This window comes from Carassius gibelio, chromosome B8 (assembly GCF_023724105.1).
Source record: "Carassius gibelio isolate Cgi1373 ecotype wild population from Czech Republic chromosome B8, carGib1.2-hapl.c, whole genome shotgun sequence".
Classification (NCBI taxonomy): Eukaryota; Metazoa; Chordata; class Actinopteri; order Cypriniformes; family Cyprinidae; genus Carassius; species Carassius gibelio.
The window spans coordinates 26,236,855-26,249,315 of record NC_068403.1 but is presented as its reverse complement, the minus strand read 5'-3'; the positions used below and the strand labels follow the sequence as shown (position 1 = coordinate 26,249,315).

The 12,461-nt window shown below is 37.1% G+C and overlaps 1 protein-coding gene and 1 long non-coding RNA gene across 4 annotated transcripts; one reads left to right on the top strand and one right to left on the bottom strand.

Moving 5' to 3' along the window:
* Nucleotides 1-1,557: 1,557 nt before the first annotated feature.
* LOC127963430 (uncharacterized) lies at nucleotides 1,558-4,490 on the bottom strand. Of its 3 annotated transcripts, none has more exons than XR_008154814.1 (4): nucleotides 4,245-4,490; nucleotides 3,667-3,737; nucleotides 3,370-3,482; nucleotides 1,558-2,413 (listed from the first exon to the last, which is right to left on the bottom strand). It is a non-coding gene; the product is annotated as an uncharacterized LOC127963430 (long non-coding RNA). The 3 variants fall into 3 exon arrangements; XR_008154812.1 differs by having other exon boundaries at nucleotides 3,667-4,011; nucleotides 4,316-4,490; XR_008154813.1 differs by having other exon boundaries at nucleotides 4,316-4,490.
* Nucleotides 4,491-5,178: 688 nt separating this feature from the next.
* On the top strand, nucleotides 5,179-9,010 carry LOC127963113 (uncharacterized). Its single transcript, XM_052562825.1, has 2 exons — nucleotides 5,179-7,533; nucleotides 7,644-9,010. The coding sequence occupies exons 1-2, from the start codon at nucleotides 7,158-7,160 to the stop codon at nucleotides 8,591-8,593; spliced, it is 1,326 nt and encodes a 441-aa protein (XP_052418785.1). The 5' UTR covers nucleotides 5,179-7,157; the 3' UTR covers nucleotides 8,594-9,010.
* The last annotated feature ends 3,451 nt before the right edge of the window (nucleotides 9,011-12,461 follow it).

The following is a 12,461-nucleotide window of genomic DNA, read 5'->3' as shown; positions in this document are numbered from 1 at the left end:
ACAACTGAAGGTGATGAATCAAGGAAAGATCAACATGAATCCTGTTCTGTATTATAATGAAGATGTTCATGCACATTACTGATGTCTAGCTCCTGAGCAGGACAAAGATGAGACATTCTTTACAGAGATTTATGAATTAGGTATTTTATATTATGATTCTTTAAATTGCATGAATTGTATGGAACCATAAACTGCACACTGTCACACATTTTCTTACTGAATGACACATTGGCCTTGTCTGATGAAATGTCAGAATATGTATTTGTTGTCTTTGTTTACTATTAGCACTGTATTATTGCTCTTGATCTTATGAAATAAATTGAGCTCTTTCCAAATGGGCACTTATGTTGATTTTCTGGTGTCTTAATTCTAAGATAACTATGACTTCCAACTTACATAATGGTATGCTTTTGAAAAGACAACCTACAAAATGTGTCTCAACAGTTTGTTGCCAATGATGAGAATAGAGCTGTGCATTTTTTTCCTGCCCTTCCATCCCCAGGGGCCCAGTAGAGTCCCCTTGAAGAGCAAAACAATTAACATTCCAAATGGCTGTAAATCAAAATCTGATTATAGTTTCAAAAAGAAAATTGGTAGGACAACTCATTATGCTATGTTTACTAAATAATGTTTGGCACAGCTTTCAAACATTCATAGAAAAGTGCTATACATGTGTTTATAAAAGTACTCTTAGTAAAATAAAAAATGTCAGCCTGCCTCTCACATATGTCATATAACTTTGCACAATAAACATGCTTAGATATCCCTTTGTTTAAAAAAAGAAGTATTTTTCACAATTTCATTATTAAACATTTTAAACTACATTGCCCATAAGCCTTAGCCATTCTATCGATGGAAAGTGAAAGTCATGGCGCTGTTTTTTGTAGTTCAATTAAGTTATGTTCAGGTTTAAGGTTAGGATCTCGGTAAAGAGGTAATTTCACAAAATATAGCAATGCACCATTGTTAACTGAAGGTACTATTGACGTAATAATTACAGCAAAATTTACTTTGCAACATTAAACGTTTTTTAATTTGGGCTAAAAGAAAGTCCAGTCACAGCGAGTCCTCGAGTGCCAAGTGGATTTCAAAGCCAATGAAAATCCAGTTGAGCAGAAGCGACACCCTTACTTGTCCATATACGGCCATTCATGACAGGCTTTTCCGGGTTCTTGTGGTGAATTTATTTTCACCCACTAAATATAAAACTAAAATGACGGATTTGCATTGTGGGGTAAACCTGATTCAGCAATAGATTTGTTGATTACAGTTATTTATTTTCAAACAAGGGCCTCATATTTGCGATTATACACATTCTTTACCCTAATATTAATGTACAATATTTAAGCTCAACATTTTTGCATATACTGTATGAAAAAATAATATTATATTTATATATTTATAGTGTATTAAATGTATACATTTAATCACTTGTGTGTTTTTTGGAGATGTATTTACAATCTTGCAATTTTTAGCTCTACCAGTTAAACTACAGAAAAAAAGGAAAATAATAATAAAAATAAATAAATAAATACAATTTAAAAAACACAGGGATAATTTTTTTTTAGTAATTTCCATATCAGTGTTTATTGATATGTCAAACTTTTCAGACAAACAATGCAAATAACACCATTCTTTCTCTCTAGTTTGTCACTATGAAGAAATAAAAACAAAAAAATAATATATTATTGTGAAATATAACAACTTTTAAAAATTACTGATTGATAAAGTAACTAATAGGTACAGACAGAATTATGTAATAGAAAATCCCTTTAAAACTAAATTGGCTAATATAAAAATATATATATAAAATAAAAAAAATGAATAAATAAATAAAAATTGTCAATTTGTTTGCAGAGAAGTTTATAAAATGCCAAATAATATTTTTACAAACCAGGAGTTGCAAGGCACCAGCTGAAATCATATTCTTTTCTTTCATTTAAAAGTGATTAACTAATTAGAAAAATATTGTTAAGACTAATATTTCACATGATTACCTCTTAATCTCTTGTAATCACTGATCGCTTCTGTTGTGAACATATGCAAGACAAACTAAAACGGTTATTAATAATTATATTTTATAAATCATTTTCAGCTGGAAAATGCATTTCTATCATTAAATGACCTTAAAGGTCACACACACACACACACACACACACACACACATATATATATATATATATATATATATATATATATATATGGCATATAGAATACAGTAGGTGGGATGGTGATAGTGACAGGAGTGTTCACAGTAGAGATGGGAGTGTTGACTAGAGGAGAAATAATACAAGTAGACATGCTAACGACTGAGAGCAGATGTGCCACACAAGAGAGAGTGATGTGGATGCTTTTGGAAGGGCTGCTATTGTGGAGAGCTGATGGAGAAGGACTCAGTAATCTGTCAGAAATCCTGCAAGACAGGAAAAAATTGAATTTATAACATGATGAATAATTAAAACATTGACAACAAATGAAAGTGACGTGACATACAGCCAAGTATGGTGACCCATACTTAGAATTCTTGTTCTGCATTTAACCCATCCAAAGTGCACACACACAGCAGTGAACACACACACACGGAGCAGTGGGGATCATTTATGTTACGGTGCCCGGTGAGCAGTTGGGGGCAGCGCAAAAAAAGTCGTATTGCCGGGCCGAGACTCAAACCCACAACTTTATGGTTAAGAGTCAAACTTTCTAAGCACTAAGCCACGACTTCCCCCTAGCAACGGGCTAGTGGTTAAAGACAACATAACTGCAGCGTGTATAATAATAAACAGAACTTTATAATTTGTTGGTAGCGATGCTAAAATAGTCATTATAGTTATTGTTCTTGTTGTAAACACCTTTAAATGATCTAATTTGGTCAAATAAATTAAAGACCTGGGGCCGGTTGCATAAACTGCTTAAACTAATCTTTAAAAAAGTTAGCCATATAATTTGATTTACTCTAGACTTGTCATAATTGTTTAAAGTCAGTTACAAAAACATAGATTGGTCCAATTTTACTAAGAAATATGATTATCTCTTGGTTAACTGCTAGTTGGTCACAGTCTTAACATAATAGCTATGTTTACGCAACCGGCCCCTTTTGTGTCACATGACAAGTTACACAGCATTTCCTGACACAGTCTGCATGAGAGCTGAGGCGATGGTCAATGACAGCAGGAGGAAAAGCTGGAGAGTACGCTTGTACAATATCATATGAATTTGCTGAAATTGTTTGAATTATTAATACTTTGACATAGCACAGGGTTTGTACTGATGGGGTCGTGAGGTATTTAAAAAAGTAAAAAACATAAAATTCGGTGCAAAATGTAACTGCAGTAAAGTTCTGTCGAGGTGCTCAGATCAACACAGACGTACCTCTGGAAATATCTGCCTTAGCAGCTTTTGGTCTTCTCCGTAAACACACAAGATGGTCAAATTCATCCCTCTCCACAAACAAGGTTTGACAGGCCCATGGTCTTCCTTTTCAGCTGGAATAAAGAAAAAGTAACAAGTTGTTGTTGTTGTTTTAATACATACATGTTTAGACAGTGTGTTAGAAATGATCTGTGAACAAAATATTTGAAAGGAAGGACTATAATGAAGGTTATTAACATAAAGTAAGGATAAATTAATTAAAGTAAATCAGTTATAACTACATATCTTCAACATTACCTGTGTCGAACCTTTGAAGGACTTCATCTTCACTGGAAACTTCTTCAAGTTGAGCTTCGAGTACAAGTTCCCTGTTAATACAAGAACTGATCAAAATCTGATTCTGAGCTGTGAAAATATGCCATGATGAACAAGAGAAAGAAAGAAAAATATGTGTGACTTATTTATGAATTACAGTTCAGAAAAATAGGAAACGAAAATGAGAGAGAGAGAGAGAGTGAGAGAGAAAGAGAGAGAGAGAGAGAGAGAGAGAGAGAGAGAGAGAGAGAGCATCATAAAGAGCTGCTGGACACTGAATGTTGTTGTAGGAGCTGGAGATGTATGTGATATGAAGAAACTGCAAAACTGAAAAAAAAAAACCACTGAATCACAATTACATTACAAAAAGGTATTAAAGGCATGGCATTGTGGTTAATGATTTTTAACTACAAATACCACAGTAAAACAGTTATCATGGTAAAAAAAAAAATATGGTAAGTGTTGTGGTCACTGGTCATTTCAGATTCGTTGCGATTGCCACACATTCGTTCACTGGCATTCACAACATATTTGTAAAGAAAACGTCAAACTGCACTTACTTTGACATTAATTGCAGACAATCAGAACAGTACCTTAAAAAATAAACCATAAAATAAAATTGTTTACAAACCTGGACAACAACGCATGGTAAGATGTTGGGTCACGCCTCCTTTTTTTGGGTGGTAACGATGGTAACGACAGTCAAAGGTCATTTGATGACGACACACCCGACAAACGAGACTGTCGTAATACGGCCGCTAGAGGGCGCTTGATTTTAAAACGTAATAATAGGTCGTAATATGCTGCTTGCAGAAACGACCTATTTGGTCGTTTTTAAGAGGAGGACAGTCTCAGGAGAAGAGTTTATTAGCCCACATTCAGGTTCTGCGTAAATTAACAACCTTTTAAGTTCAGCACCAACCTATTTGATATCAAACGGTGCGTCCTGGTTCTGTACTAAATAGTGTTCAAAATTAGAATTAGTGTCAAATCTTATGACACTATGAATGTTGAAATGTTAAATGTTGAAATGAGGATCCCTACCCAGATTTCCTGTGCATATTAACCACAAACCTCCACACATGGCAGATGTGTGAGACTGATAATTAAGTGGAGTTTTAGATAAAGGGGTTTGAGTGATCAAATATGTAACCTGATGAAAAAACATAGGGTTAATTAATAATCAAATGTTACCCTAAAGCACAAAGCCAGTCTTAAGTTACACGGGTATGTTTGTAGCAGTAGCCAATTTTTCTTTAATGACAAAAATCATTCACAAAAAAGTAAAGAGCAAAAAACTAAAGATCATGACCAAATTTGGGAAAAGTTAATTTTTGATTATTAATATACATTGCTAAGAACTTCATTTGGTCAACTTTAAAGGCGACCTGAAACTCTTTGAAGATTCACTTTTTTCACACATAATTAACACAAACACACACACACACACACACACACACACACACACATACATATATATATAATACAAATAAAAAGGAAAGGTTTTTGATGTAAACAATTCCATTGCACCAGCTTCTTCATCTGTTCGCACCACTTTAACTTTTAAAAACACGCATTGAGATTTGTCCATTTAAAAAGCACAAACGTTAAAACTGTTTACACTATAAAAACTGAGTGTTCATAAAGAAAATGCATTAAAATAATATGGAAAGCACTCATTTGCAAAACCAGCTGTTTTGCACAGCTAAAAATAACTGGAAGCGGATGAGGCCGGAAGCCAGACCTATAAAATGTACAAATGAGAAAAATAAGTTGAATATAGTCACTGTTGAAAAGTACCTGTTCCGACCAGTAGGTGGCGCTGCAGGCATCAATAAAGCGTTACTGATGACTGCTGAGACCTGATGACCTGTTTAAATTCTCTACTGTGCACACTTTGCAATATGAACTTCTAAATCTATATTTTAAGGTAAAATTAGTGTAATAAATTATGAATATTTAAGTTATTAATGCATTTAAACATTTTGTTTTGTTTCTATAACCCTAGCAAAACCCCTTCCTTGTCTTGTCTTTTTAAAAGCTGTGCTGCTGTATCTAAACAGTTCTAGATGACTGACCTGTGGTTTGGCACCGTTTTCTACACAACACCCCACACATCCTGATCTCACCCAGAATTTGATCTGAGGACATCGTTTTAGATTTAATTATTTTACATTATAGTAGCCCTAGAATACAACTGCATGAAATGTGGTACTGCTTTAATATTTTAAACATTTTAAAGTCATTTTTAAGTCGTTATGTAATTATTTGGACATGATCATGACTCACACATATATCAAGATTCAGCATATGAACCTCGACCCCATTGTTGAGGTTCATACATTAGAGTTTATACTTGACTTAGTGGGGCCCAGGTCAGGAAGCAGACAGACTGGCTAAACCGACCGTCTGCTAGCTGCCTCCCGTCACAGAGGTCAGTTAATTCTCAGCACATAGAGACTCTTTCACTTAGATATCACACTATAGAGACTGTGTCTGTTCCCTGAACTAGAAAATACAAAAAAAACATTACATTACATTATTTTAAAACGAGTCCACCCCCCAAGATTACTGTTATAAACATGAGCCACGTCCAAAAGGTCATAGGGAAAGGTGTTGCTTCATTTTATAAGAATATTTTCATACAAATAATTATAAAAAATATAATTATAAAAAATAATTATAAAAAATTTACTGAACATTTGTGTAATGGCAACGACATGTGTTGACTACTGAGCGGTGATTGCAGTCAGGTACAAAGCACTGCACCATGTTGCTGATGCAATCGTTAACCTCTTTCAAACACGCACACAATATATAAAATACACGATGATAAATATAAAAATCAATACACGAAACCTATATAAAACACTATTTATTTACACGATTAATACTGAAAGAGCTGCTTTTACTGCATATTTACTATATAAAATAAAATTCACTGGAGGAAAAAGTTTGTGCGGCCGTCGTCAGATTTGGAAGTCACTCAAAAGGCTCGTTCGCGGCTGTGGGATTCAGTCAAATTCAGTGAGGCGCGGTGGTTTATGGGATGAGTAGTTCCTTCGCTCGAAATTAAAATATGTACACAGTCTTGTACCTTTGACTTTTTTTGGATTTTCTATTACTTTTTTCACTCAAAATAATATGTTACATTATCACTTGAGCTTATATGTAAGCTTATATGAGTTCAGCCATAGCTGGTTATCCTCACACATGCTCTAAAACTCTTTAGATAAGGATTTTTTCGAAAGTCAATTGGGAGAAATGAATGGGAAATTTACTTCCGGCACCAAAGCTCTCTCGGGCTGTGGGCGGGACTGTGATGCTCTATAGACGAGTTTCCTATGTGAAATAGGCGGGCCGCCATTATCCTTTCACTCTGCCAACGTCTTCCGGTTGTGTCTGCCGATAATTTCCGGTTAGCGAGTTAGCGTCTTTTACTGTCTTTGGTTAGCGTGCAGAAAAAGTAAATTATGGATGGTGTTACACGCCGACACGGCTCCGGGACATATTGTGCTGTTCGCGGTTGCAACAACTCGTGGCGATTGCTGAATGTTTGGTCGGAAGGAGAATGTTTCTACCATCAACCATCTACAAGGCGCCAATGTCGATGTGCTCCCCTGTATGCGTTGTATGAGAAACCAAAAACAGATGTTGAATCTCGGAAGTGGCTAGCGGCTTTGAAGTTGAAGAATCCGCCCAAAAGACTGTTTGTTTGTTCTTATCACTTCATTGATAAAAAGCCCACAGAGGAAAACCCTTTCCCGGAACTTTGGTTGGGATACGAGCGACCTCCCCAGCAAAAGAGACGTAAACTCGACAGAAACACAAGTGACACGCAATCGGATGGTAAGTGTATCTTGATATTTTTCATAAGTTCGACTGTTGATATATGTGTCTCTGTCCTGTGTTAGTTAGACTGGTATATACATTTATAGTTGATGCTGTTTGTCTTTTAGCAGTGTGCATCGAGCCGAAGTTTAAAGATGCTGCAACACAATGGGAGGACCTAACAAAAACTGACCACAGCTACGCGGCAAAGTTGGACCACGTGAACAAATTGACGCAGACTGGGGGTCAGACTGTGGCTGATGATATGCTCCTGGATGATGATACCTCGCTGCTGTACACAGGACTGCGTCTGGTATATTTTTTTACTTTGGTGAAAACGATGTTGCCATTTAGTAAACCATCATGTAGTATTCCTGTTGTTGACCAAATACTGATGACCCTCATGAAACTTAAACTGAACCTTGTGTTAGGGGATGTGGCAAAGCGCTTTAAAGTGTCTAAAGGTGAAGCAAGTAAGGTGATTGCTCACTGGATTGGTACATTGGGTGAGCAGCTTGAACCCATGGTTGCCTGGCTGCCAAGAAGTGTTATACGTGCTAACATGCCACCATCCTTTAGAAAGAACCACCCCCAGACCACTTGCATCATCGATTGTGCTGAAACGGCTATTCAGAGAGCAACAAACCTTAACTGTAGGAGTGCCACTTTCAGTCATTACAAGGGAACCAATACTGCCAAATATCTTGTTGCTGTGTCACCTCATGGGCTGATAATGTTTATATCAGAGGCCTATGCTGGTAAAAGCAGTGACAAGTTTATCACTATGAACAGTGGGTTTCTGGAGGCCCTAAGGCCTGGTGATGAAGTAATGGCTGACAGGGGTTTCACGATTCGAGATGTACTACATGAAAGGAAGGTGAAATTGAATATTCCTGCCTTTACCCACAAGCGTGGTCAATTGACCAATGAGGAGGTAACGCGCACTAGACGAGTGGCCAATGTCCGTATACATGTGGAGAGGGCAATCCGAAGACTTAAAGTCTTCAAAATTCTGTCCCAAACTGTCCCCATCTCCATGACCCCGCGGTTGGACAAGATTCATCCGACTGCCACATGAGGTTTAGGTCCCTATGAAAAGTAAAACCTGGTTTACCTGCAGTTTTTTTTTTTTTGTACATATTCCTTTTTTATTTTATATATATACTTTCAGCTAGAAAAACCTGTGTAAATTTATTGTTCCCTTTCTGGTGTTGTGATTATTGATAAGGCAACAAGTTTTAACTAAGAAAAACTTGTGAGTGCTATTCTTTTTCACATGAGGTTTAAGTCCCTATGAAAATCAAAACCTGGGTTACCTGCAGTTGTTTTTTTTTTTTTTTTAAATTGTACATATTCCTTTATTTTATGTATATATATAAATATAAATAATTTCAGCTAGAAAAACCTGTGTACATTTATTGTTATTGTTCCCTTTCTGGTGATTTTTGATAAGACAAAACAGAGTTTTAACTAAGAAAAACATGTGAGTGCTATTCTTTTTCTTGTATTGTAAATATTGACACATGACAATAAACAAATTGATTTGAGAAGAAATGAATTAATTTTTATTGATCCTATTCCATAACAAAGGGACAATTTCATTAACTCCTTAATGGATGATTTTTTTTTAATAATTAAATAAAAACAAAGTAAATACAGGAAAAAAATCTCACAATATCACAAAAAGAAAAAGACTGGAATAAAATATTAAATAAATAAAATCAATAAATAAAGAAATAAGTGACTGATATAAAAATAAATAAGAGTAAGTAAAAGAAAATAAATCAGTTTGATAAAGATAAATAAAAGCTAGAAAGGATTTGTCACAAATTTGTGACAACAGGGGACAAGGGGTTAAAAAATGAATGACTAATGACCCCAGTACACATAAGCAGGTCATGCTGATTTTACAACATCCATGTATCTGGAACACAACTCCAGCCTTCCATCATCGAAGTCATCGACAACTTTTGGCAACATGTGGGTGAAATAGAAGGAGTGTAGCCTTGAGATACGTATGTCCCTCAACAAAGGTTTGGTCGTAGAGCACGTTGAGCTGCAGACATTCAGTGTTACTCCAAATCACCAACAAGGCTTGCCGTAGCCCTGTGCAGTGCATGCCCAGTTGCACCTGCATGTAATATCCCTTTGGCCCATTGAAGGACAGATGGAATTCCCCTGTGGGCATACGTTTGATCTCACTGCTTTTAGCAGCAAGTGCTTCAGTAAGGGACTGGTTTTTGACTAAGACAGGGCACTTGATCTCCAGTAGTGTGTCTCTGTTCATGACACCATCCGGACTCGCAGCAAGCCATGGCTCACTCGGGCAAACCACCAAACCTTTCACATCGATGTCATGACCTTGGTCTAGCAGGTATTGCCTGGCGTGCTCTTCACCCTCTGCTCCTTGACGGGTTGCTGCGTTACCTTGAAAGGTAGGATGGAGGTGTTCAGACAAGAATTTGTCTGGTGCTGTGGTAGCCCGAACTGGCACATTCTTGGCTGTGCTTGCTGTTATCCGTACCCGTCGCATGTCATGCCACAGTTGTTCCCTGCTCTGTTCTTTTGTGTGCTGCTCAATGTACATAAATTGGGTTGTGGTCATGTCAATGTATGTGGTGTAGAATGCCCTACATTTCTCACATTCCAGTTGTGTGTTGTGATCACCATGATGTAGGGGCAGTGGAGCTTTTGATGTCTCGGCAGACTGAGCAGGGAGGATGGTGTTAAAAGTGAGCTGCATTAGTCCACTGCCAGGTGCAGTAAAAAGTGCCGCTATCGGTGTGGAGAGACAGTAATTTTGCCATTCTTCCAGTGTCTCATGGACTTTTACCTTGCGACTAGGTGTAGAAACTATGCTGGAGGAGGATGCCTGTGATGCTGGTTGGTATAGGTTATTTCTGCTGTGTCTTCGGAAAGACACATCTCTGATTTTTTGCTGCCCAGTATTGCTTTTTGTCCCGGCATTCCAGCAATTCTGCAAATCAGTGCAGGCAAGCCCTGTCTTCCCTTGCCTCACAGCATTTTCTACCTGCAGACAGATATAAACAAAATCACACACTTTTTAAATAATGGTTTGAGCATCACAGCACAATTCTTTTAGAGAAAACATTTTGTAAATCAAAATAACATTAACATCAATGTTTAACCCCTTTATGCCTGAGTATAGTTAGACTTATGTAAAAAAAATCTGGAAAAATATGAAAAGAATAATAAAAGAAAATACCCGCTGCATTTCTGGGTTTTTAATTCAACATAATCAAACAATTTATGTTAAAAAAAAACTCAACAGATGTTTACTTCATCCCAAGTACAAGCAATAAACAGTTTTTATGGTTAATATTTTACCTTTACCTTTGTTAGATCACATTTAAGAATTGCAACCTTGTGCGGGAACGGCAGGGGTAGTTCACACTCTCTCACACAATCTCTTTCTCACATGCATACGCACACACACACACACATTTGTATTACTCGTCGTGTTCTGTTATAGATTAACACACGGATTACGTTACATACAAACATCTTAATACAAGCATAAGATGGGCTAACGTACCTTCCAAAGCACGGCGGCTGCATGGCTACAGGAACGTCCGGGTCCGGCGATACAGGTACAGCCTGCAGTCTCCACATCTCCCGTCTTGGTAACTAAAACCCAGGCGTTATGCGCTGAATTGTTAACGGACTGGCTTGGTTGAACATCGGCCTTTAGGTAAATTAAACTGCCCATATCGTGTAAAAGTACACAGCCCACTTTGTCTGAATGGAGATACTGAAACGCCTCAGAGCTTTTCAGGTTATTAATTGCATTCCCATCCACCGCCATGGAATCAATAAAATAAGAAAAGATCTTGGATGTTGTTATGCTTGGCCATATCGACATGTTGTCCGCCCATGATGTTACCTTACTTGGATGTGGAATGGTCAAAACACCATTTTTAACAAGCTTTTCGGTCGAATGTTGCCATTCCAACGCCATTTTTGCACCACTACTCAGCCCGCGCCGGAAATTCTTGGCAGAAACAGGAAGTAAACCGGAAGTGGCCGGGAAACTTGTCTATAGACCCCCTGAGGAACAGTTCCAATCATTCTCTACTTTAGGAGAGGAAGAATTGTATAAACGTGTCAAATCATCTAAACCAACAACATGTATGTTAGACCCTATACCATCTAAGCTCCTAAAAGAGGTGCTTCCAGAACTCATAGATCCTTTTCTGACTATTATTTATTTGTCATCATCATTTGGTTTTGTCCCCAAAACCTTCAAACTGGCTTTTAATAAGCCTCTCTTTAAAAAAGCACAACTTGAACTCAAAGAACTAAAAAAGATTTGTTTATTTTGCTGAACGAGACTCAAAAGTCAAGAGTTGGTAAAATGATCCCAACTTCCCATTACTACTCTACATATGCTGCTGAGAGAAGATGTTCCATGGATCTGGATTCAGAACTCATTCTAGTTTGTGATAGGATTGGTGCAGGGTACTCGCAGTGCAAAAATGGGCAGAATGTGTAGACCCCTTGGAGTAATGTCAAGAACATTAACGCCTACAGAGAGGCGTTATTCACAGTTGAACAAAAAGTGATTTTTGGCATCCAAAGATTTCACAAGTACTTATATGGTCATGCATTTGCAATTTTCACTGATAATTAGCCCCTTGATTAATATTTTTTAATGAAACATATTTTTTATGAATATTTTTTTAAGTTCCTCAAATGGGACCACTTAGAGTTTAAAGGCGGACTTTGATGTTCAAGTCTATTAGTACAACAATGTGTACAAGTCTAGAAAGAACCATCAAAATGCTGATGCCCTGAGTAGACTCCCAGTACCAGGTGAAGGAAAACCTGATGACACTAATGATCTAGTGCTGATTACAGTGGATGAGTCGCCTGTCAGTGCAGCACAAATAGGGAAGTGGATAATCCATGACACAAAGGTTCACGAG

What these genes read in the sequence shown, in the direction of transcription:
- LOC127963113 (XM_052562825.1), top strand. Translation starts at nt 7,158, where the DNA reads ATGGATGGTGTTACACGCCGACACGGCTCCGGGACATATTGTGCTGTT. An exon ending in AAGTGACACGCAATCGGATG is followed by an intron (nt 7,534 to 7,643) that starts GTAAGTGTATCT and finishes TTTGTCTTTTAG; the next exon opens with CAGTGTGCATCGAGCCGAAG.